This window comes from Heterocephalus glaber, unplaced genomic scaffold (genome assembly GCF_053883595.1).
Source record: "Heterocephalus glaber isolate CG9 unplaced genomic scaffold, H.glaber_assembly_v1.0 deba00000347, whole genome shotgun sequence".
NCBI lineage: Eukaryota > Metazoa > Chordata > Mammalia > Rodentia > Bathyergidae > Heterocephalus > Heterocephalus glaber.
In genome coordinates this window covers 3,277,410-3,305,000 of record NW_028258143.1, presented here as the reverse complement: position 1 = coordinate 3,305,000, position 27,591 = coordinate 3,277,410, and the positions used below count along the sequence as shown (strand labels likewise).

The 27,591-nt window shown below is 36.2% G+C and overlaps 1 protein-coding gene across 22 annotated transcripts in view; it reads right to left on the bottom strand.

The window, feature by feature from the left end:
• The window catches only part of Qtman (queuosine-tRNA mannosyltransferase), a 462,684-nt gene that overhangs the window by 78,530 nt on the left and 356,563 nt on the right, over positions 1–27,591 (bottom strand). For 20 of the 22 annotated variants that reach the window (XR_015445963.1, XR_015445964.1, XR_015445957.1 and 17 more), the window contains one exon: positions 10,881–10,990. The exons of the other annotated variants lie outside the window; for them this stretch is intronic. Coding sequence is in view for 15 of the 20 variants with exons in the window: in XM_087197546.1 (XP_087053672.1) it covers positions 10,881–10,990 (110 nt within the window). In the remaining 5 variants the exon portion in view is untranslated. The remainder of the gene's footprint in view (positions 1–10,880; positions 10,991–27,591) is intronic. 22 annotated transcript variants of the gene reach the window in all.

Sequence of the window (27,591 nt, the reverse complement as noted above, 5' to 3'; positions counted from 1 at the left end):
TTTAAGTATGTACAAGAGTATCCCTACTACGGGTAATGTGCTATCAATGGTGTCTTTTATAATTGAGACTAATGGTTGTCAAATCAATTTAAGCCAGAAAAAAAGAAATAACACAGAACAGAAAACATTATGGTGCATCAAAAGTAATAAGAACATGTATTATGCTATGCAAAGTTTCAATTATAAATGTACCTATACACATAATATGCCAAGCTGTAATGTAAACATGTACCCTGGTATGAATTGTGGTAGAAAGTTCAAAAACATCACTGTATTAGGATCTTTGGGTCATATGACCTCCTTATCAACCTTGTTACTGAAGGATTACAAGTATACTGCTAAGTTTAAACAGAATACCATGGACCCTCAACAAAATGAGGTACCATAATTGTTCCAGAGGTCAGGGAAAGTGATTAAGATGATTCTTGGACAGTGCGTTGATCCTTGACATGTAAAAGAAAGATTTTTGGCAGTGACTTGTGAACTTCCTCTGGGAATGCTGAGGAATCTAAGCTACAGGTCAGGATACACATGAGTAAGAATTGAAGTAAGGCTATAAAGGTATAGTAGCCCCCCTTATCTGTTGTTTCATTTACAGTTTCTGCAGTTTCAATTATATATGAAGTCTGAAAACATTAAATGGAACATTCCAGAAAAAAAAATCATAAATTTTAAATTGTGTTTCTGTTCTGAGTAGCAGCAGGAAGAAATCTTTTGTTGAACTACTCTGTCTTGCCCTAGATGTGAATCATCCCTTTTGTTCAGCGTATCTATGCTGAGTACACTATCTACCAATTAGCCACTCAATAGCTGTCTTGATTATTTGATTGACTGTTCTGATATCCAATGCTTTTGTTCAGATAACCCTTATTTTACTTATTAGAGGCCCCAGGCATAAGAGTAGTGATGCTGGCAGTTGGGATATGCTAGAAAGAAGCTGTAAAGTGCTTCCATAAGTGAAAAGGTGGAAGTTTTTGACTTAATAAGGGGAAAAAAATGGTATGCTGAAGTTGCTAAGATCTAAGGCAATAATGATTCTTCTGTATATGAAATTGTTAATTAGGAAAAAAAATTCATGCTGGTTTTGCTGTCAAACTGCAAAAGATGGCCACAGTTTGATAAGTGCTTCATTATGTTGGAAAAGGCATTACATTTATGCTGTGTATGTATGAGAAAAGTAAGTTTTGGTACTGTGCACAGTTTCAAAAATTTATTGGGCATCTTGAAATGTGTCTTCTGCAGATAAGGGGGAACTTCTATAGTTAAAATCTCACTGGGAAGGTCATACCAATGAGACTGTACTTGATTTGGTAAGGACAGGAGAGCAGGAGAAGGAAAGACATATGAAGGTCGTCATTAGAAAGTTTAAACTCGCAAAGGCTTCCAGCATGGGACAACAGGCAATATTAGACAGCTCCGTGAGCTAAGAAAATGTAAGGGTGAATTCAGTGAGAAAGGCCAAAGACCCCTACAGGTACATGGAGGTAAGGAAAGAGTAAGAGGCAATGACAGGACCAAAAACACAGCAGGGTGACTGGAACAACTGTGACTGGTTTAAATCACTGCTCTCAACTACCTGAGCATAGGGGTTTGATTAGCAGTGCATAGGTATCAGAATGATAAGGAATAAGATGTGCCTTGAAAAAGCTTAATTATGATACTTGTCATCATAAAAAAATGTCAGGAAATGTCACTATGTGAAATCTCCTTTGAGTGGGGTTGTGACTTAACTTTTAAAAGTTCAGAATCCCTAATCTCTAAAGTCTCTTTTAGTTCTAACTTCTTTTGGATGATTCTGTTTTATAGATAAGTGGAGTAAAGCTGAAAAAGGTGACATGGCTAATCAGTGGCAGAGCTGGAACCAGACCCCTAGCCTTATAAATTTTTGCACAGTGTTCCTTCCACTGCAGCAAATATCTGTGATGGTTTCCATTTTACAAATGAAACAATTTAGGGAAAGGGAAGATACAGCCGGAAAAGCTTACTAGTTGGATACAGGTATTCACTTTCTGTTGTGCTGCTTTCTGTCAGACTACTGTTCTGATAGGCACTGCAGGAAACAGGAATGTGAAAACAGGCAGGCTTTCGATCACAGTTCCTTGCTGGGGAAAATGTTAGTTGGATCACAGTACAATCTAAATCATGACCATATACAACTATAGGAACTTAAAAAGAAAATAGCAAAGCACCATACAGCAGCTACATTCTCAGATCTCTCTGTAGGGGATATTAGTACAGATCTAAGTTATACATACATTTATGGGCTTTCAAAATTAGGGTAGGTTTCCAATTTTATATTTGTCTATTAATGTCTTGATCTTAGGAAAAAACTGATTTCTTTGTGTCTTTCCCAAGTGCATATTTCTCATAAACTTTGAAGATAGTTTATGAAAATGAAAGTATTTTTCTCTCAGTTATGTTTTCATTATTATAACTTTTGAGAACAATTTCTTGAGAGATGTTTTGGGAGTTGTATTCCGGAACATATTATCTCTATGGTCTTCCCCACGGTAGGACGGCAAAATGATCTTGCCTTGAGAGTTGTGCTGAATCTTCTGGTTTCAGTAGAAAACATAAATACTCCACTTACAGAAGCTGCAGGAGTAGACTATAAGCCAGAGAATGGCACCCTTGGGAGTGACCATGGGAAAAAGACTGATTCTCACAGGACACACTGAGGAATGAGAGTGAGATGCTACTAGTTACTTTTACTGGAGAATCTCCTGAGCATTTGAGAGGGAAGGGCACTGGCAGAATTAAAAAATCTTTCCTCCAGAACGAAAGGATGGGTCCTTAGGTCCTGAATAGAAGGAACCTCACCCTTGACAGGGAATCAGTGAGAGCTGAGTTAGGGAAGCTCAGCCCTACAACAAAGGATGCTGCTGACTCCTCCTCTGGGGCACTGACTCCATTTCAGGAAGTTGTACTTCTCCCCTCAATGTGTCTTCTGGTCAGTTCCACCATGCCCTATTATGGGCATGATAACCACAGTGTAGTGTGGAATGAACATAGGGCTATGAAGCATTATGGTAGTGAAAGGGAGAGGAAGATATAGGACAAAAAGCTATACTGCAGTTGGATTTTGCCAGGTAGAGAAAGAGTGTGAATGTGTTTGTGTGAGAAGAATGAAAGCAATGAAGAGCACAAGACATAGAGGTGTGTAAATGCATAGAGGTATTCAGAAAATGGCACAGAGAAGTGAAATTCATGAGGTACTAGGCTGAGGCTAAACTTTTGAGAACTTTACTTGCTACAAATGATATCTATGTTTATTCTCCAGAAAAATCTACAGACACATACTTATTAGGGTTATTCTATTGTGAATCTCTTCTTGGACAATGTGGATTTAGAAACACTGATAATAGTAGGTGATGAATTGACTATCAAAGTGTCCAGAGGCTGACAGACCAGTCTGAATCCATTTTAGAAGGCAAGATCCCAGAAAATGAGGGCAAAACTGGAAACAGAAGAGAAACAGAGGGAGGCATGTGATCAAGAGTTACCTGCTGACTGAGAGCTAAGAAGGGACAACCTTTGTCATCGTTTTTTACTTTCTTAGAATTACTTTTACAGGATTCATTCTCCGATGTGAAGTTACTGAGACAAAGAATGTATTAACTTACCTGGTTCAGAGAAAACAATTTACACTGCCATCACCCTACATACAAATGTCGCCTCACAGCTGACGCGTCATAGTTATAATATACTTTCAGTTTGATTGCTTTGGGGAATACAATTACTCTCTCATAAATTTTCTGCACTTATATGTATTTAATTACTGGTAAAATTAAGGATTTTCCCCTGAAATTTGATTTCGTTTTTGTTTCTTCTGATAGCATTATCTTTACTGCTCATTAGCTGTGTGGCTCTGGGCAAGTTCTTTACTTATACCTGTTATGGAGACTGGTGTGATATAAAATGAGATACCAGAGGAAAAGCCTCACCTTGGTTTGTCACAAAGACTTCAGTAGGTAACTATAATAGTGTGTTGATGTTATTAAAAACCTTTATATTATGTATTTCAAACAAATGCCTTCTTTCTTGTATGGTCATCTCAACAATCATATAAGAATTGAAGCATATAGTTTTGCCATATATACAGACTACATTTTATAAAATTTGTTTTGTTTTTATTATATAGAAGCTATTAATTTTATGAAATTTCTTATTTTTAGTAAGAAAAAAATCAGAATTTTTAAAGTTAGGATAAATATATTATTAAGTTTTGTCATCCTTTTTCAGATATTAAAAAGTATTACATATATGAAATGGATTTATTTTTGAATTCTCCATTTCTACTCAGTTTTCTACATTCTTGTTTTTGAAACTGTAAAGCACTCCGTGTGTGTGTGTGTGTGTGTGAGTGTGTGTGTGTGTGTGTAGTGTGTGTGTGTTGAGGACCGAACTCAGGGCCTTCACACTGAGCCACATTCCCAGCCCTTTTACAGTTTATTTTCTTTCTTTTGAGACAGGGTCTCAGAGCTGCTGAGGATGGGCCCAAATTTGTGATTCTCCTGCCTTACCCTAGTAAAGCACCTAAAGTTTACCACTTCATATGTATTTGAATCTGGTAGGCCAGGTTTTCCATCATGATTTCTTTGTAAGTGATTTCACTGATACACTCACTGCTCATTCATTTATTTATTTTCTTTGAATTTCAGAACCACTATCTTAAGATATATAAAGTAATATTCCGGCACCCTAATTGGGATCTTGTGAAACTTAAAAATTATCTTAAGAGATTCCATCATTCTGTTACAGCCTTTATTCTTTCTTGCCAGGAGCAAATACTAGAGTCTTCCTTTCTTTTCTCATTATGTTTTGATATTTTTTATTCCAGCAAAGGACTGAGAAACAGAAAACTTCAGTTTGAATTTCAGATTCTTGGAAACTGATTTTCCCTATTATATTCTTAGGAAAGTAACTATGTGCCCACTTGTAACAATCATGTGAAGGTGGCTCTGTCTACTGAGAATCTAATTTACACCCATGCTTCTAAAGTGGAGCTAATATAACTCACTTTCTTTAGATACAAATTGGGGATATTATACTTGTTTGATTATGTAAATTACTAGATTGTCTTAAGGTTTGCTTATAAGCTTTATACAATAATGTATTCAAATGTTTCTAAAATGTTATAAACAAGAGTATAATAAAATATAAATATATATACATTTTTTTTTTGTTTCTCAACAAGACTGTAAGATTCCAGAAGGGAGAAATATGTTTTCTTCTCTTGGTATTCACAATACTTTAAATAGTGTCAGGCTGTAAGAGGAACTCAGTAAATAATTCTATGTTAGTGAATGAATACTGATAACATTTTTAAAAAATTACAAGGAAAGGGAATACATTTAGGGAATGGTATGGTGTGAGTTTACCGAACATTATTAGTATATTACTCCTCACATATAATCTTATAATTCAATATTAATTTACTGATAGCTTTTCTTCTGCTGGAATCCCCTTGTAGTAACATTTAATTTATATTAATATGAATAAGTTATTTGTATACCTTGAACCTCCCGAGAATTTTGCCCTTAGCGTAGCTGAGCTTCTGAAAATGAGATAGTAGTGAAGGAGGAGGTGGGTGGGAAGGGAAATACTATATAATTATCCAACATCTGACTCCAGAGCTAAGAATCAGGAATATGCCAAGATCACAACAATAACCACTGTCATGGCAGATACTAACCAGAAGCTTTCTGCATACTGTTTTTAACCTTAAATTAAAGGTGAACCAGAAAGACTTCTGTCTGCCAAAACCACAGTTCAGGTTTCTAGTTTCCTTTCAACCTTTCTGGCTGCCTTAATGTCTAAAGCTAAAACTCCTTTCTCCCACCACATCTACAGTATGGAAAGTCTGTGGCTCTTCACAGAAAAGAAGATTTTGTTTAGAATTGTCATTTGTGGGAAATTATTAAGTACACAAACACATTCCATTGATTTGATATCTTAAGTATTTGCTTTTTTTTCTTTTAAATCATCTCTCAAGTCCTCACAATGTGGTCTTGTCATGAGAACTGGCCCAATTTACATATTTGCATGGAAGAGCTTCTAGGTTTTTTTGGTCTATTTGTAACATGTAGCCTGAACCAGATGACTTATGCAGCAGAATGACCTTTTAATTTTCTGCATAAAAATAAATGAACTTTCCAGGTACAGCATCAGTAATGTCTTCTTTGGATCCAAATGCATTAAAACCCCACTCCATATACAAACTCTGAAGGGAAGTCCATGAATCTTATATAATAAAATCTTCACAGTAGTTTAGAAAGCAGTTTCCCCTAAATTATCTAATTGTGCTGAAATCCTCATTATAACTTGCTAAAGTGACTAGGACAGGTGGTTTTATTATTATTTCCCTTTCCCATCTCCTCCTATTTATCAAACAGATGGGTTAACTGAGGTTGACCTAGAGAGCTACATGACCAAGCTCCTGGTTTGCTGTTTCTAATTCCTGTAAATCAGTTTCTCAATCTTGGCCCTACTGACATTTTAGATTGGATAAGTCTTCATTGTGGTGCCATCTTGTGCATTGTAGGATGTTCAGTAGCTTTGCTGGATTCTACCCACTAAATAATACCAGGAGTACTACCATCTGCTCAATAGTTGAGACAATAAAAAATGTCTTTTGACACTGCCAAATGTCCTCTGGGGGAGGACAATCCCTGGTTGCCACAACTAGAATCTTTCAAAATGCCAAGTCACCTGTAAGTGATAATCCATTTCATTTTCCACTTCATAATGGTTGTGCCTTATGGAACACAGTTGCTAGATGTGTCTTCAGATGCCAGATGAGCTGTTCCCAGCACAAAGACTAAGGCAAAACTTTCATGTTTGCATGGCTCTTTACGAAACTGGATAGCCTCACTCTGATTAAGGTAGAAATCTTGGATAGGCTTGTTTTTAGCCACAGACTATGATGTATATTAATAGATATAGTGGTCAATAGCCCAGGTCACCAAATATTTCTGTTTTCCTCTATTTTTGGCATAGAGCAGAACTGCATTTCCTGACCCTCCTTATTACTAGGGAGGGACTTGCAAACATCCTGGCCAATGAGTTGGGTGGACCTTCATGCTTTATTTCTAAGTAGGAGCACTTAATTATGACAGGAGAAGTACCTGAGACTTAATTATGACAGCAGGAGTTCCTGAATTTTCTGTTCCTTCTGTTAACTGGTAATCTTTGAGACAGTGATAGTTTGGGTCCTGGAGTGACCGCAGTAAACAGAACACATTCCTGCTCATCTGTTAGGAACTCAGGATGCAAGGAAGGAATACGTCTTATGTGTTTCAAAATACTGAGCCTTCGACCCCCAGTACCAAAAAAATAAAATAAAATAAAATAAAATACTGAGCTTTTAAGTTGCCTTTTATCTTAGCTTATTCTGACTGAAGAGCTGAGAAATGAGAAAACTATATAAAATTATATAAAATTAAGGTCACTAATTTTAAAATAGAAAATATAAAGTATCTAGAACTTGCTTATATTTAAAAATACCTCTATATTCACCCCTAACTGTTTAATATTTGGAAATGGCTTCAATTTACATTTCTATATATCTGATAGAGGATGCAAATTTAACTGTTCTATTTGCCAAACTCACTCATTTGTTCATTCAAATATTTACTGAACACTATGTGACAAGCATTATCTGGGATATTTTTCCACTTCATATTGGTTTTTATACCTTTTTTGTAATGAAGACAGACCAAAGAAAGAAGGGATCTATTTTAACATCTATGAGGGTGGGGTGATATTTAGGAAATAAATCGGAGGGGATTTTTCCTTCTAGCTTTCTGTTTGCAAAGATTGTCAGAAAAAAATGGAAATTATTGATATGACTGCTCAGAAATTTTCTACCACTACCACCTCCTGATTTCTTACCTACAAAACATTTTTCTTACCCATATTTTTGTGGATTTTCAGGTAGAGCACAGGCTAAGTGTTAGCCTTGAGACAGACAGACAGACAGACAAGGTTTATGGCTTTCTAATGACTAGCTGGGTGGTTCTAGGCAAATGACTTTAAGCTCTCTGTGCCTTACTTTTCTCAGGTGTAGAATGTTAATTCTAATTCAGGGGGCTGCTGTGAAGTATAGATAAAGCAACGCCGAAAGAGTTTGGAACAGTGTCTGACACATGCTAAGAGCTCAAGAAATGATAATTCTAACATTTTTAAGGAGTGTTCTAGTGGGACACGAATAAAGCACTGAACTACAATTCCAAATTTCACACAAAATATCTATTTTATTCACCATTTCATCCTAAACATCTAGGGATTAGGAGACTGATTCTCAGGTTTTACTCCTAGACTTGTCGCTATCCACTGCCCGTATTGCATGCTGTGCCCAGCTGTGAAGTCTTTGGAAAGTCACTAACTCCTACCAATCTCTCTCCTTTTTGGTACAATGAAGGAATGATACAAAAGAGTTACAAATTGTAGTAGATCTATAAATTATAACTGACCATTTTAAATACTTAACAATTTATCCTGAGCATTGTGCAGGCAGTGCATCTGTTTACATACTGACTATCCTGAGTATTGCTTAGGCAGGTGTCATTTCAATCAGTTGATTCTTGTATTGAATAAATGGGATAAAATTGTCATTTTCTATTTCTATTTATTTATTTATTTTGGTACCGGGGATCGAACTTGGGACCTTGCACTCGCGAGGCAGGTGCCGGAACCACTGAGCTAAATCCTCGGCCCTATATTTCCTTTTATAAATCTTATAAAAATTAATGGCCATCCACAGCCACTTCAGTGAGGCATAAACAAACTAATGTACTACCTTTGCAAATAATCTGAGTTTTTTTCTTTCTTTCTCTATAGTTATCAATCCACCAAATTCTTCTGTGTACTTTCCTTGAAAAATTCTCTCTCATACAGTCTTCTCAAAACCTCTCAGCCACCACAGCACAGAAACACACTGGGATTACCATCATGCAATCTTATTGTGATTCTGCCTGAGTATCATTTCAAGATACAGATTCATAAAATACAATTTGCATCTGAATCATTTCTTACCCCAAGGTAGACTCCCTGTTCTTTCCCTTTACCTAATCTACTTGGTGATCAAAATCCTCCCTATTTTGACCTTTCCTAGTCTGTGGAAAGTAGGTAATAACTTACCATAGAGTCTGCATGCAGAATCTCCTCTTCTACTTAGAGTAACTTCACAGAATTAATCATTGAAATCATTCTCTCATTTAAACACAATATCTAAAATGCTTGTTTCTACATGTTTTGCCCATGGTGTTTCCCATTTTGGAATAACCTAATCAATCTTTTTTTTTTTTTTTTTTTTTTCCACCCTGGCTACTCATATAGCTTTGGCTACTCATGTACTAGCTTTTCAATTAATACTTTTAGCCCTACGTATTAGTACTGTATTATCTTGCGTTTCATTCTCTGGTTTTTGCGCTTACGCACAAATGTCTCCTCCTTAACAAAACTATATTTTCCTTGAGGGCAGGTAGCTTACATTATTTTTACCTAATAAATATTCATTGAGCTGTAGCATGGTGCTAGTCACTGTACTGGGTTTTGGGGTATAATGATGGATGGGACAGATATACTCTCTGGTCCCCATACAAACTATGTTCCAGTGTGTGTGTATGTGTGTAGGGGGTGAGGCAAAAACATTTACACATACATAAAATAATTAGAAACTGAGGAAACATCATGAAGAAAAATATGAAGTGCTGAAAGAAAAGATCCCAGAGGGCTGGGGATTTAGCTCAGTGGTTCTGGTGCCTACCTCGAAAGTGCAAGGTCCCAATTTCAATCCTTGGTTAAAAAAAAAAAGAAAAAGTCCCAGAGTTGAGATCAAAAGGATAAAATAGGGGCTGGGGGTTTAGCTCAGTGGTTTCGCTGCCTGTTGCGCAAGCGCAAGGACCCAAGTTCAATCCCTGGTACCAAAAAAAGAAAAGACAATATAGAAGTAAATGTAAAATGGCACCCTGGTGCCACAGAGAAAGCCAAGTAAATGTCAGTGCTCATAAGGTGTAGAAGATAGACGACAGGCCATAGAAGATGAGGTTAATGAGTACAGGTTGGATGTAGTTCCCAGCATTAAACTAGAATCAAGAAGTACTTGCTAGGTGAGAGTAGACTTTACTTAAGTGTTCTAATGCATGATGGCAAAGATCATTTCTGAACAAGGGACATTTCTGAATTTTGTTGCCTTTATATTTGGTTTTCAAACAATACTCAATACCATAGCTTTAAAAACAAGAATACAAACAATTATGAGACGTGTCAGAATGCTCATTTTAATCACCCAAACATGACTAGTGAGCATTCACAGTGAAATAAATAGCTGTGAAAAGGCTCTGTGTGGCAGTAAGAACAAGAGGACCTGCTGTTAATAGCTTTCAATTTTTGTCTTTCCCAAGTTCAACAAAAAACACATAGATCAATGACATGGACGGCTGTCCATTCCACATTACCAGTTAGATGCCAAAACATTTTACACAGGGCACCTAACAGATGGCAATGTATTTTGGTCATTATCAATGTGAGCAGGATTCAAACCAGTGACCCTAGAGGTGAGAGGTTGTACATCCAATTACAAATTCCCACTTTCGTAAGTGTTAAGATGCCTACAGCAATATATTTTATTTACATCAAGATGCATTGTATAAACTATATTTGATAAAAGAGATGACTTCATGTTCTCAACTTAAATCAAAGAATGCTTACTTAAGTATTTTTTTAATTGAATCTGACTTTAATGCCATCCTATAATCTTTTGGTTAACAGTGCTCATCTTGATTATTCTAACAAAGAAAAACATGGAAAGTAATACTTAAGTTGTAGTGCTTAAAGTAATCTATAAAAAATACAATTAGAAAATTCAAAAGAGGTACCTGGGACATCTGTAAAAGTTTCTCCAAGGACAGAGACGTGGAAAATGAGTCCCAAGTTCTTTAGATGTATTAATACCTTAAAAAAACTCTCTGGATCTTTGTCATGCTCCCTGGAAATAAACACACAAAATATAACTTACATTAGGGTAACAACCTTAGGGTATGTGTTAGGAGATGTGGCCTCATACTGCTTGTTCTTTGCAGGGTCTGCTGCTGGTTAGGGGAGCCTCTGGCATTCAAGCAGAAATTTCTCCCTAAACCTTATACTGCAGCATCAGCACAGAGTGTTTTAACATCCACAGACTTCTCTTTATGATCAAATCCAGTTGCATTGAATTTATAAATGTCTGCAGCCTTTGTTAGCAGAGAAGTTTTTTTTTTTAACATTTTAAGTTTGAACTACAGAAACTATATAGTATTTCTCCCAAAATTTTTTACTTAATACATTTTTTTAAAAACGGAAAGACCAGGGCTGCGGATTTAGCTCAGTGGTGCCACCACCTGCCTCGCAATCACAAGGTCTTGAGTTCGATCCCCGGTACAAAAAAAAAAAGGAAAGACCAATTTTCAAAGGATGATTCTGTATGGATCGTGAGAGTGTACTTAAAATGCTTTTCATTTCCACAGGTCTGAATGCCTTTCTCCCACATTTACTGAGCCCCTTTGTGCTCAGAAGGAAAACACAATTTAGAGAGTGAGATTATAGGCCCCTTCACTAATATCTCATTTTAAATAATTGAATGGTGAATTATTAGTCTCAGAATTATAGTCTGAGTCTATGTCTGATGAATATTTACTTAGAAGTGGAAGTAATTCAACATATAAAAGAATAATAATAAAGATACTACATTCATTTAGTGTAGGATTTGAAAAACATGGATTATTTTTGTTTAGTTTGTCAGTCTTCTTTCTAATGACAGAATGAGATGTTAAAGGACTTTACAATTTCAAAAAATTTCTCAAATTCAACAAATCACATTAAAATGAGTTTTTTTACATTATAAGGTGTGAATATTTCAGTATTTCTTGCATTTAATTACATTTAATTACACTGTTTTAAATTATCTTATTTCAGACAGATGTAGACCAGATGTCTTCAAAATATTTGTTTTTTATTTATAATTCAGAATTTTAACTTCCTTTTATATATTACAGAAAAATAGTTGTATACTAGAATGAAATTTCTCATTTACCAACTAATTATGTAAAATAAATCTGTAAATTGATTAAACTGCTATAAGAAATATGAAAATTACATCATTCAGGAAATTTCATGAAAAATGACATCTGTACCCCTAAATGTGTTAATTCACAATTCAGTCAATATTTTCAGTATCATGAATTAAAACAAATGCATCTTTTAATTAACATTTTAAATGTCATTCGTATTATGAAATTGTAAGATCTTATAGAATTAGAGGTCTATGACAATTTATTTTAAGCTCTAAGTCTCTCAGTTTGATTTACTTCAAATAATAAAGACACAATGGCAAAGTGTTCATTGCTTTTTGAGGTGATGCAAACTGCATACATGCACCTCTGGGAAGTTTTGGGATAGTTCTCATATATATACTACTGCTGTGGGCAAGAACTAAGCCTCCAAACAGTTTGAGAGGAAGGTGTATAGCATATGCTATGTTCAACTGTATCAATCAAAGAGCTGCCACCTTATTTGTAAAATGTTCTTTTTGTCTGATTCTCTTGGAAATACTTAGATGAAAAGAATGAAAACAATGTAACATAATATAAGTAAAAAAGGGAGTAATGCTACAGGGAAATCTAACCCCTTGGTTCTCTTAAGTTTTCATTTTGAGTTCTAAAAATTTTGGCTGTGGATTCCCAAGAGACCATCTATTCTAAATATTCTCTCTCTCTCTCTCCATCTTTTTCTCTCTCATAAAAGTAGGTGCAGTTTGGGATTTGGAGGAGTTTAACTGGGTAGAGATTATAATTCTTAAAAGATTCTAGTGTATTTTGAAAACAGCAGGTTTCATGATCCTCTATTTTCTATGTTCCTAAACAAAAGAAATGTCTTAAAATTCTACTGCCTTCTTTAAATATTTCTTATAAGTGGAGAAGAGCTTTCATATTCAATAGTAACTTTGCATAAGAACACACAAGAGATTTGTGTGAATTCCTTCTTTTTGTTTAAACATATGGCTAAACAAAAAAGAGAGATTTTTCTTTCCCAAATTATCCCTTAGAAAAAAAGGCATTTATACTAAAGTCTTTATATAACGACTCATCGTATAAGGCACTGTCTATTAATTTATTTTTGAACAAAGTACAGTACTCTGAGGAAGGTGCTTAGACTGAAATGTCATCAACTGATAAGAATTTAGTGGTTTTAATAGTTCTTCACTTGATGGGACTAAGTAAAAAATGGAAGCAAAGGAATTTAATACTGAGATAATAATTATTTTGAGAGATATGACTTAATGATTGTAAATGTTGGATACTGTTGAAAACAAGTAGCAGAGTAAGTGGTCCCTAGAGATAATGAGTCGTAACTCAGTTTTTATAGCTAGGAAAAAGATTTCTAGTGATAGCATCAAACATTGTTTCCCCAAGTCCTACACCCTTGGTTTCTTAGGGTGAATTCTAGATGAGAGGTAGTGGAAGCAGACCAGCTGTCTGAAAAGGTGACCGTGCTCTGATGTCAGGAATACAGAGGAAGGGAGTTGGGCCAAAAGTGCTTCCTGAAATATAAGGGTGGGAAAAGAGCAATAATTCTAAAAATATTCCTCATAGTATCTTACTTTAAAGTATTATTTATGTCTAAATTAGATTACATATTATAAATACACAATTATTCTATCCATGTCAAAGTTTAAAATAATTCATTTAGCTGACTTTTTTTTGTTTTCTTTTTAAAGAAATGGGAAATTGCCTAATGTTCAAACATACAATGATGTGCATAAATATTAATCACATACTAGGCATGGATGATATCAAATGGCAGACCTCAATACACTTTGTGAAGCAAGGAACTCATTCAAGATATTTAATGAATCATCCATGGATCTTACCCAGTTTCCAGATATCAATGAACCCATTTAGCATAATATGTGGATCTATCTTAAATTCCCTTCTAAGAAATCTAATGTGAAACCCTCATTTTTCCGATTTTAGCACAAAGCATTAAATATAAGATGGAGGCTTAAGACATAATATCCAGAGTGCCTCGTTCTGCTAATAGCTGTCCAGATTAAACATACACTTAATAATACATCCAAATTCCAGAACCATACAACAGATTTATTTATTCACTCCTAAACACTTTTGTTCTCATCCATTGTTGGTAGCACTGCAAGTTGAAACAATCTTTTAGAGGGCAATTTGATAATATACATTATAAACTTTAAAGTGTGTATAACTTCTATATCAATAATTTCAATTTAGAAAAGTTAGCCTATAAAATAAAAATGTATACTGAGATTCAGCTGGATTATGTTCATAACAGTTTTGTTTATAATGGCAACTATCTGTAAGCAATCTAATGGGATAAATGAATATGTTTTGACACACGTGATACAATAGCATGCTGTCATTAAACATAATGTTGCAGAAATATATTTCTTGACATGGAAAAATATTCATGAAATACTTTCAAGGAAAATGGAGATGACAGAGTAGTATGTATTATATATATAGTCTGATTTTGTAAAACAAATGGATGTGTACCTAGAAAAAAATTGTGGTAAAGTATACCAAAATGTTAAAAGGATTTATGTTTGGGGTTGTTGTAGGTGTTTTCTTTTTCCTTCAATTAACATTTTTATGTAAATAATTTTTAATGATTTTAGGAAACCACCTCTAATGTTTAAAAAAAGAACTATATTTATAAGCTTTTTGCTCAACTATGTAACATTTTAAGTCTTCACAGCAGTGTACTTTCCTGTGACCCTTCTATGTTTGACAACTGCCAGTCAAGCAAACTTGTTTTATCACAAAACATTCCAGTAGATAGTCAGGTCCAAGCTACACAACAATTTTCTTGCTCTTGACTAAGTAAGAATGAAACAGTCTGGCTGGGAAGTAGGTTCTCTGCACCCCTACTATGGCAGAAGAGACCAGCACAGAAATATTTCAGGCATACTGGAAGCAGTAGATTCAGCAAGAACAGCTTTTATTCCCAAATATTATTCAGAAAATTTGAAAAGCATAAACTGTTTCCATGTGTTTTTTCTTCCTATATCTGTCTCTCTCTGTTGCCTTTCCTGTTTCATTTCTCAGAGCTAAATTTCTTCTTATTCCTCACTTAACATTCAGTAAATATTTATTGAGGATTTCTAAGTTATCCATATTTGTCACTTATCCTAAACGGTCACCCTTTCCTATTTTTCTCACATTACTTAATACATATTGAATGCCACCTCTTTGATCTAGTTTCTTCACTGGCTTCAGCTAAAATCTGGTTCTTCATAGATATTAGTGTTCTCTGGAGCAATGCCACTGGATGGAGAGTTTCATGGGGAGGGTAAATGATACTTGCCTTGTTCACTAATAAGTAACCAGCACCTATGTGAGTATTAGTAGACATTGCTTGTGTTCAACAACATCCAGTTCTTGTCTCTTACTGAGCACACACACAAAAGACTTCATATTAACCCTCTCACAGCAGGATGAGGCCACAAGACGAATTCTGGTCAATGAATGGAAAGGTGATGAGTATCACTTTCAGATAAACATATCTGAAGCAGTTCAGGACAGCTCTTGCTCTGCTGTGGTAAGCCTTACAGTGATTTTGGATTAAAATGCTTAGGTTAAAAAAGTCAAGCAGTCTACAGTGCCACAAGGAGAGTTGCCCTAAACATGCATTAAATTAAGGTAAGAGACTTGTGTTGTTTTTAAGCAACTGAGATTAGGGATGAGGTGGGGATGTTTTCATTATTGCCACATAATGTGGCTATCCTGACCCAAATGATTTTCTGTCACAATATTAGCTGCTCTATAAATATCTGTTGACTAAATGAAGATGGTGGAAAGACGAGTTACATTCACAGAGCCCCCGCTATACTCCCATACTATGCAGCTGTTTGTAATCTTTCTGAAGCCTGTCAATCAACTGGTTACTATAAAATGTAACTACTGCTTCATCTAAAATCACACAGGACAAAACGAGTCTTCATCCAAATCCATAACCCATCACTACAGAGTCATATTTTTTCTTCTGTACAGTCTTTGACATTTTGTTTCTTTCTTTTTACACATGATGACAGGAAAAGGAGACCCGGTGCCTTCAGCCCATGGTTTTATTTCTAGATCACTAAACCACAGGGCTTTCTTTCATTTCTTGTTATTTGGGGTTCCAGCTCTTTGATAAGAGATAGTAGGAAGAATATGGAAAAGTAATACAGCATTATCATCTCTCCAGCACTAGTTTCAAGTTTCTTCTCTTTTTTGATACTCTGCTAACCTCAGTGTTTACTTCTTCACTACAAAGTACCACTTCATTTTTGAATTTAGTGATGTTTTCTTTACTGAAAATATGAGGCTTCTATTTACCACCCTATGTTGTCATAATCACCAATTCTTCTATGCTTTCTAGGGAAATCAATCTCTTCACTCCCCTCCTCGTGGTTGGCATCAGTAATTAGTTTTGGATTCCCTCCACAGGTGCTCTTGCTTCTCCTATGGTATGCCATACTGCTTCAACACACTTCAGTTTATAAGCCACCAGTCACCTTCCCTCACCTATGACCAGCGTCTACTTTCCTCTACCCTACAAGCCCTCCACCTGGGACTTTCTCTGAATGTTGTTCATACTGATTCTGCTCTGCAGCCTTGCTTTAGTGAGAAGGTGAATGGTACAGTTCAGCCACTGACTAGCTGTATGGCCAGTAGGACCAGCAGGTGTATTACATTACTCCACATGACCTGAGTTTCTTCATCCTTAAAATGGGAAAACAGTATCTACTTTTTAGAAGTTCGTTGTGAGGAATGAAAAAATGTCTGGTATCCTGAAGGTATACAAAGCAGTTTCATTCTCTTCATCTTTTATATTTATGTTTTTTAATCTATTTATTTGATGTTTAAATTTTAATTGATAACATAAAACATAAAATTGTACATATTAATGGGGTACCCCATGATAATTCAATAAATGTCAGCACTGTACAATGTTTACATCAGGTTAAAAATGTTTATCTCTCAAATACCTATCATTTCTACGTAGTAAAAACATTTAAAAGTGTCTCTTCTCACCTTTTGAGGTATACAATACACAGCTGTTGGCCATAGCTGCTCTACTGTACAATCACATCAAAGCTTCTTACTCCTCTCTAACTAAAATCATACCCATTCTCCATCTCTCCCTCCCATTATTCTCCTCCACTTCTGCTAACCATCATTTTACTCCCAACTTCTATGAGGTCAACGGTTTTACATTCCACAAGCAAGTGAGATGATGTGATACTCATCCGTCTGTGCCTGGTTTGTTTCAATTAACATAATAATCTCCAGTTCCATCCACATTGTCACAAATGACAGGATTTCATTCTTTTCTTATTGGCAAATGGTATTCTATGTGGATATGTACCCTGTTTTCTTTATCCATTCAACCACTGTGATAAACGCTTTGGTTGTTTCTGTTTCTTGGCAATTCTGAGTAGCGCCCCAATAAGCATGGGACTGTAGATATATCTGTGACATATCAATTCACCTTCCCTTGGATATATATACCCAGTACCAGGGTGGTCTGGAGAGATTCCTGAGCTGGGGTGGGCATAAATGTGGAAGGAGGGCTTCTATGAATGTTGTAGAAGGGTCATAGAGCTGCTGGCAAGCAGGCAGAAGCAAAGGATGCCTTAACAGTGACCTGGCTTGGGAGAAATGGAGAGCAGGAAAATGGAAGGCAGAGAATTTTAACCTACTTGAGATTTCAAATGGGCCATCACATAAAAATTAAGTTATAGAAAAATAAAATTCTAATTGATAGTTATCAGGGTTTCATGCCAACTGCACATTCATATTCTAATCTTTGCTTTTAATAGCAGGAGAGAAGTACGTTGTTGAAAATTCAAATTCTATTAGTGCTCTAGGTCTTATTTCTTGCCTCTTTTTTGAGAGATCTGTATTCTTATTGGGCTTCTGTCCTAAAACCTGTGATCCTATTGCTACACCTGATTTTTTTTTATTAATGTGTTTGCTAATTTCCCCAGGTTGCTTCTTTTCCCACATTCCTTGAATATTGCATTCAATAATTTTTATTTAGCTGTGTGGCTTTCCAGGGAGTTCTCTTTCCCTGCATTTCTGATCAGGAAGCCATAGACAACCATGCTTCAACAAAGTGGCTGGCCATGAAGGGTCTTAATTAAGACCAATTGTCTTTTCCACCCGTGGGAAGTTACTTAAGCAGCAGTCACATAATTTCCACATCATTTTATTCCATGCCAATGTATGTAATTGCAGCACTTCCTCTCAGATTTGAGATTCTGTGGAACTAAATCCTTTCCTCTTCCCAACTCATTTCTGAGACTATTTCCTTTAATAAAGTTTCTCCTTGTCAAATATGGTGATCAGGGTTATAAATTCCAATTGAATAGTCATTTAGATTTTAACATTATTTTCCTCTAACTGTCATATAGGGAGTTTATTCAAAACTCCTTGTTAATTATTCTAAGAGCTACCTATATGCACGGTGTAGCTCCTCTAGTTAGAAATTTCTCCCAGGATCTAGTTGAGGAAACTCTCTGCTGTTGCTGAGAATTGCTGTATTTTTTATCTCTTGATAGGAATATGTTTAATTCTTACTTTCTGCTTTACACTAACAGATAGCTCACAGCCTTGTTTTAAATTGTTTGATCTCAGTAACTGTCAAATGGAGATGGTAGTATTGAAAAATACAGTAACAGAAATTAAAAACAAAACACCTTACTGGTCGGGTTCAGTACTAGAGAGAGGATTTCAAAAGACAGAATCAGTGATCTTGAGAACAACAGAACTTACTTGATATGAACAACAGAAAGACAACAGGCTTTAAAAAAAGATGTGGGAAAAAGAAGGAAGTGTTTCCCTTTTTGGAGGGACTCCCTTCTTTGCAACTGCCTTTGGAGATTTCTTCAGCATTCGAGAACAGACTCTCCAGGCTCTGATACGGACTCACATGGGTGATTCAACAGTGAGCTTCCAGGCCTTCAACCTTGCTACTGGATTCTCCATGAGGCATGCAAGACCCCTAATACAGCCATGCAGGAAGGAAAGAAACCAGCAAGCCAAAGATTGCTACACACAACAGCACGGCTGGATCTTGAATGCACAATGTCTAGTGTAGGAAGCCAGACCTGAGACCTGAGAGCACATGTGCCATGTGATTCCACATGTGTGAGCTGCAGGGACAGGAGAGATTTCTTGTAATAGGAGCCAGAAGGGAAGGGAGCATGACCCTGAGCAAGACCAATCACTGCTGAATAAACAGGAACTGAGAATTCAGCGAACAGATGCTCTGTTTCTACACCAGGAGTGCAAAGAGAACATGAACTCGCATTTCAGATATCTAGCATCAGTAACAGGATTATCTTCACCTTATGAGATAAATTGGAAGAATCATCAATCAGTGAGAGGTACAGGGTAGCTGGGAGTCCTGCCTATTCCAGCTCGTGCCACACACACTGGCCAGGACCAGCCAGAAGGTGAGAACCCCTTGCCACTGGCCACGCCCACGGCGGTGATCCACTTAGCCCTGTGGACGCCTGCGGGAACAACCGCCCCCCCCCCCCCCCCCGCCTCTTCGCTGTACCGCTACCTGGTTCTACACCCTAAAGACACAGGGGACACCCGACAACCATACTGGGTAAGTTGGAGGGATCATCACCTCCCATCGGAACCCAGACTATCTTCAGGGGAAGGGCAGCTGGAACCTGCAGTACAAGCTTGCAGAGTTCAACCCCACATAAGGACAGGGAGCTCAACTTGGGACTTGCCACGAGAAATCTGCCTGAATCCCACGGGTCTGCGACTGGCTTGCTGAGACTCACTGACTTATACCTGCACACTGCTGCCCACGCTGTCTGTTGTGACAGCAGAGACATACCCTGAAGGAGGCCCATCATTTTCATTTTTATTTTTTATTTCCAAAATTATTATTATTGGTGTTTTTTTGCTTATTTTTAATTTTTTCCCTATCTTTTCAAATATTTATTTTTCTCTTCTTTTTTTTTTCTTTTCTCTTTCCATTCTCTCTCTCTCTCACACTCACTCTCTTGCTGTCCCACATTGTTCGTCACCTCCCTTTTTGTTCCTGATCTGCCCCTAATTCAGATTTCTTCTTTATTTTCCTTTTATTCTCTTTTTCCTTCTCTCTCCTGTGTCCTCTGGCCTCACTGCTAACCTTCCCCTATCCTTCTACCTATCTATTCCTCCCTCCCCAACTCCTTCTAACTCCCCATCCCAAAGGGTAAAGTTGCTATATTGAAGAGTTTATTCACTGTAAACATGTTGGATTGGTCTGCGATTTTGATTTAATTCATACAGTAAAAGGTGATAGATTAATAAATTTCACAAATTGTAATTTTCTAAGATGTACTTGATGCTACGGTGTTGCTGATTGTATCACTTGGGCTAAGGTGTTATGATTGATTTAGTCAGTGGTCCTTCCTGGTATAATGAAAATGAGACAGCCTGAGTCATTAGAGTCTCAAAAGCTAAGGACCAGCTATATCGGGAAGATGCCTCTGAGAAACAGTCATTCCATAAGCGTTCTAATTACAAGGAACAAAGACACTTACAAAAAGCAATTTCAAAATATCAACCCAGGAATTAAACCAAGGACAGCACCAAAAACAAAAATGAGAAGGCACTTAAGCAAGGCACAAACTCAGACTTCTACCCCATCAAGGGTAAATTCTGGGGGGAATGAGGTGGAAAAGTCTCATAATCAACCACCTGGACACCCTGAACTGATAGCACAGGAAGTAACAAAACAGATGAATGAGGCTCTAGAAAAATTCAAAGCAGAAATAATCTCCCAGATAACTACAGAGATGGTGAGCAGAGTGAAAGACATGATTAGAGGCTCTAGAACAGAAACAGATAAAAAAGATAGATGAGCTCAGAAACATGATAGAAGCCATGAATGCCCAGCATAAGAAAGAAATGGAAACCATGATTGCCCAACATAAGAAATGGAATCCATGAAACAGATTCAAACAGATATTCAAGAGATTAAAAGCTCCACCGAAAGTATGCACAGCAGATTAAGGGAATCTGAAGATAGAATATCAGATATAGAAGACAGGATTGTGGTTAAGGGCCATGAAAACAGAGATTTCTTAAAAATAGTAAGGGACCACGAGAAATCAATCTAGCAGCTGCTAGATGATACAAAGAAGAATAACATAAGACTGATAGGAGTCCATGAAAAAGCAAGAGAAAGTTCAATTCACATTAAAAAACCGTTCACAGAAGTAATAGTTGAAAACTTCCCAGACAGAGGTAGAGAATTGGACATGCAGATAAGTGAGGCATACAGAGATCCAACTAGGCATGATAAAAAAAAAATCTATGATAGTCAAGATCCCAGAAACACAACAGAAGAACAAAATCCTACAGGCAGTTAGAGAAAAGAAACAACCTAAAAAGGAAAGCCCATCAGAATCATGACAGACTTCTCAACACAAACCCTCAAATCAAGGAGAGCCTGGAGTGAAGCATTTCAAGCCCTAAAAGAAAATAACTTCCAACCTAGACTGTTGTATCCTGCAAAATTATCTTTCAAAATCAATGGGGAAATTAGATACTTGCACGACAAAGAACACCTGAGAATTTTCATGAACACCAAACCAGCACTCCAAACAATTCTAAACAATATCCTAGAAAAAGACAATGAAGGTCACAACTCCATGAGGCCCAACAGAGGGAAGCCACCAGGCAAGGTAAGAAACTAAAGGGAAAGGGGGAAAAATAAGAAATAGAAGAGCCAGCAACAGTAAAACATCATGACAAGGATGAGTCAATATCTATCAATTATAACCATTAATGTTAATGGCCTCAATTCACCACTTAAAGAAATAGACTGGCAGAATGGATTAAGAAGCAAAATCCAACAATATGCTCTATACAGGAAACACACCTAACTCAAAAGGAAATTCACAGACTGAAAGAAAAAGGATGGAAAACAGTTCTCCACACCACAGGAAGCCAGAAAAAAGCAGGGATAGCAATCTTATTTGCAAAGTAGATTTCAAACCAAAACTAATTAAGGGAGACAAAGATGGTCACTACATCCTTGTGAAGGGAACAATCCAAGATGAAGAGATGACAATCATAAATATATATGCACCAAATACAAATGCTCCCAACTATACAAAACAAATATTAATGGACATGAAAAACCAAATAAGCACTAATAACAATTGTAATGGGGGACTTCAATACCCCACTATCACAAATAGACAGATCATCTAGACAAAAAATTAACAACAAAATTCTAGAACTGAACCAAGCTACTGAACAAATGGACTTAATAGATGTTTACAGAATGTTCCACCCCACAAAATCAGAATACACATTCTTTTCGGCTGCACACGGGTCATTCTCCAAAATAGACCATGTGTCTAAGTAAATGTAAAAGAACTGAAGTTACCCCCTGAATATTATCAGACCATAGTGCAATAAAATTGGAGATCAATAACATAAGAAACCACATAACCTCCACAAACACATGGAAACTGAGTAACACCCTCCTGAACAACCAATGGGTCACAGAGGAAATTAAAGAAGATATTAGACAGTTTCTACCATTAAATGATAAGGCCAGTACAACATACAGGAATTTATGGGACACAATGAAAGCAGTTCTATGAGGGAAATTCATAGCAGTGAATGCCCATATTAGGAAAACAGAGAGAAGTCAAATAAATAACCTAATGCAGAACCCCAACTCCTAGCAAAAGAAGAGGATAGGAAACCCAAAGCTTGAACAAGAGAGGAAATTATAAAGATCAGAGAAGAAATTAATGCAATGGAGATTAAGAGAATGATACAAAAAAATCAATGAATCAAAGAGTTGGTTTTTTGAAAGAATAAAATCGATAAACCTTTAGCCAACCTTATCAAAAAAAGGAAAGAAAAGGCTCAAATCCATGCAATTAGGAACGAAACAGGTGAAGTCACAACAGACCTAGCAGAAATCCAGAGTATCATCAATACTTACGTTGAGAACTTGTACTCTAATAAAATGGAAAACACAGGAAAAAATGGACAGATTCCTAGATACATACAAATTGCCAAAGTTAAATGAAGAAGATATAGAAATTCTAAACACGCCAATCACAATGAGTGAAATTGAAAATGTAATAAAAAATTACCAACAAAGAAAAGCCCAGGTCCTGATGGCTTCATTGCAGAATTCTAAAAGACATTTAAAGAAGAGCTATATTGGTTCTTCCTACACAGGAGCAAGGGATGTCTTTCCATTTTTTTGTATCCTCTTCGATCTCTTTTTTCAGAGTGCTGTAGTTTTCAGTGTAGAGGTCTTTTGGTTCCTTTGTTAGATTGATTCCTAGATATTTCATTTTTTTGGATGCTATTGTAAAAGGAATTGTTTCCCTAATTTCTCTCTCAATGAGTCTGTTATTTGTGTATAAGAAGGCTATTGTTTTTTTGAGTGTTGACCTTATATCCAGCTACTCTACTGAATCTGTCAATTAAGTCTAGAAGTCTTCTGGCAGAGTTTTTCGGGTCTTCTATGTAAAGCATCATATCATCGGCAAATAATGACAGTTTAACTTCTTCTTTTCCTATCTTTATTCCTTCTATTTCTTTCTTTTTCTAATTGCTGTGGCTAATGTTTCCAGAACTATATTGAACAGGAGTGGTGATAGTGGGCATTCTTGTCTTGTTCCTGATTTTAGCGTGAAAGTTTTCAGTTTTTGACCATTTAGTATGATGTTGGCTGTTGGTTTTTCATAGATAGCCTTAATCAAGTTAAGATAAAGACCTTCTATTCCAATTTTCTGTGGGGTTTTTATCATGAATGGGTGCTGGATTTTGTCAAATGCTTTTTCTGCATCTACTGAGATGATCATATGGTTTTTGTCCTTGACTCTGTTAATATGGTGTATTACATTTATTGATGCACGAATGTTGAACCATCTTTGCATCCCTGGGATAAATCTGACTTGGTCACAGTGTATGATCTTCCTGATGACCCTCTGCATTCTGTTTGCCAGTATCTTGTTGAGGATTTTTGCATCTATGTTCATTAGGGAGATTGGCCTGTAGTTCTCTTTTTGGGTTGGGTCTTTCCCTGGTTTTGGAATCAAAGTCACACTTGCTTCCAGGAATGAATTTGGAAGTATTGCTTCCCTTTCAATTTCCTTGATGAGTTTAAAGACTAATGGTGTTAGTTCTTCTCTAAATGTCTTGTAAAATTCAGCAGTGAAGCCATCAAGACCTGGACTTATCTTTGTTGGTAAATATTTAATTACATTTTCAATTTCACTCATTGTAATTGGAGTGTTTAGAATTTCTATATCTTCTTCATTTAACTATGGCAATTCGTATGTATCTAGGAATCTGTCCATTTCTTCTGTGTTTTCCATTTTAGACATCCCTTACTCCTGGGTAGGAAGAACCAATATAGTGAAAATGGCTATACTTCCAAAACTACTATATAGATTCAGTGCAATGCCAATTGAAATTCCAACAATACACTTCACAGAACTAGAGAAAACAATCCAAAAATTCATTTGGAACCATAAGAGACCTAGAATAGCTAAAGCAATTCTAAGCAACAGAGACATGGCTCGGGGTATCACAATCTCCAACTTGAAACTATACTACAAAGCTACTGTGATAAAAACAGCATGGTACTGGCAAAGAAACAGACCTGAGGATGAGTGGAATAGATTAGAAGATGCAGAAACAACTACAGACATACTCAGCCATCTCATCTATGACAAAGGAGCCAACCATCCTCACTGGAGGAAAGATAGCCTATTTAATAAATTGTGTTGGAAAAACTGGATTTTGACCTGCCAACGATTAAAACTATACCCATACCTATCACCATGCACTAAACTAAGACTGAAGTGGATTAAAGATCTAAATATTAAGACAGAAACACTAAACTTGCTGGAAGATAAGTTAGGTAGAACTCTTGAAGATATTGGCATAGGTAAAGACTTTTTGAACAAACCTCAGTTGCCTGTGAACTAGCACAAACAATCAACAAGTGGGATCTCTTCTTACTAAAAAACTTCTGCACTGCAAGAGAAACCACCAAGACAGCTAAGAGACAACCTACAATATGGGAAAATTTTTTTAGCAGCTGTACCTCAGACAAAGGACTACTATCTAGAATATATAAAGAACTGAAAAAAATCAGACTCCCCAAAATTCAAAGACCCAATTCAAAAATGGGCATCTGAAATGAACAGACATTTCTCAGACATAGAAGTAAAAGCAGCAAAGAAATATATGAAAAAATGTTCAACATCACTGGTTATTCAAGAAATGCAGATGAAAACAACACTGAGATTCCACTTCACCCCAGAAAGAATGGCTGCTATCAAGAAGTCAACCAATAACAAATGCTGGTGGGGTGTGGGGAGAAAGGAACCCTTCTCCATTGTTGGTGGGAGTGCAGACTGGTGCAACCACTGTGGAAGTCAGTACGGATATACTATTCCCCTGCTGGGTATCTTCCCAAAAGAACTAAAAGAATCATACCACAGTGATACATGTGCACCCATGTTTATAGCAGCACAGTTTGTAATAGCTAAAGCTTGGAAACAGCCCAAGTGCCCATCAACTGGAAACTGGATAAAGAAGATGTGTGTGTGTTTTTTTTTAATAAAATGGAGTACTACTCAGCCATAAAGAACGAGAAACTAGAGACATTCATAGCTAAATGGATGCATATTGAGGCCATACTCTTAAGTGAAATAAATAGGACACATGTGTAAATACTGAATAGTTTCTATAATGTGAGAAACTGATAGTGTAAACAAGGGTTAAAATGATTAAAATGAATAATTGATAATTTGAAAAAGGAAGAAAAGGTCCAAAGGGGTAGGGCTGGTGGGAAGGGAACTGGAAAGGAAAGAAGGAAGAAAAATTATGAGAAAAGAAAAAAATGGAAATGAAGTCTATGTAAATAGGGAAGGGTGGAGGGGGTGAAGGGTGCATAAGTAATGGGGAAAAAATAAGAACCAAGACACATCATGTACTGGTACAAACACCCAACAATAAATGTAAAGGTATTGTATAACTAAAATGTACAAATAAAATAATTTAAGAAAAAAAAAAAAGATGTGGACTTCAGAAGACTGTAGGATAAGATCAGAGGATACACCATTTGTATCCCCAAGAAGGACTTGATATTATTTTAAAACTACACACGAATTTATAATTATTTCAATTAAAATTTCAACTGAAGCAAAATGTAGTCCCATTGTAACAAAATACAAATAATTTGGAAATATATGAAGTACGCACAGCAAATCCCCATCCCCCAATCCTGACTCTAGTCCTCAATTATAACTGCTACTGTTAACTGGCGAGTAAGATTTCAGACATCTTTCTATGCATATATAAACATATCTGCTTGTGTGAACGTATTTTTGCATATACATTCTTTGTTCTTATAAATATGAGATTAGTATCAGTCTTTCCATACTTTTTATTTTCACTAAATACACAATAGACATTTGTCTACATCAGTACACATAGACATCTTATTTTAAAACATGTAAAATATTAAAAATTTTTTTTTTTGCCACACTAGGGATTGAATTTAGGGTCTTTTATCTGAGCTACATTCCCAGTCCCTTTATTTCTATTTTGAGACAGGGCTTTGCTAAGTCACTAAGTTGCCCAGGCTGTGCTGCAACGTGTGATCCTTCTTCCTCAGCTTACCAAAATGCTGGAATTACAGGCATGCACCACTGTGCCTAGCAAATTTTTATAAAAAGAAATTCTATTATTGGGCTTTTAAATTGTTTCCAAACTTTGGCGCTTCAAACAATACTGGAAGCACTCCTTATAACATCTGAATTTCTCTTTTGCAGAATTTTGTTTTTCTCCTGTTGTTTTTTAAATATTTAAATTTTCAAATATTATTAGTGCAGGTTTGCAGTACATGATGTTTACATTCATCTTAGGGAATGGTGCATGTACTTAAAATATCTTGATTCTTTTTATCCCCCTTCCTCAACCTAACCAACTCCCTTCCTTCCCCTCCTCTAGGCCCACTTTCCTTGTTTTCATCATCATGGTTATTAGGGGTATTTTGGTTGTTTGTGACATAGAATGGTGACATTCATTGTGGGTAGTTGGTATATGTACATGACACATCTTAAAGCTTTTTATGTCCCCTTCCCCTCCCCACACCCTTGGGGGCTCTAGGTCCCCTTCCTATTTATAAAATATTTTCCTCCCTGTTTCCTTTTATAAATCATTTATTTTGCTCTTTATTTGTACTTTGGATTACTCAAATGAGAGAAACCATATGGTATTTAAGCTTATGTGTCTGTTTTATTTCACTTAACATTGTTTTCAGGGTGTATCCATTTTCCTATAAATATCTTGAATTTATTCATCTTTATGGCTAAGGAGTATTTCATTATCTATAGATATCACATTTTCTTTATCGAGTTTTCTACTGATGAACATACAAGCTGCTTCCATTATTTAGTTATTATAAATTGTGCTTCTATAAACATTGGTAACCATGTATCACTATAATATGACATCTTTAATTCTTTTA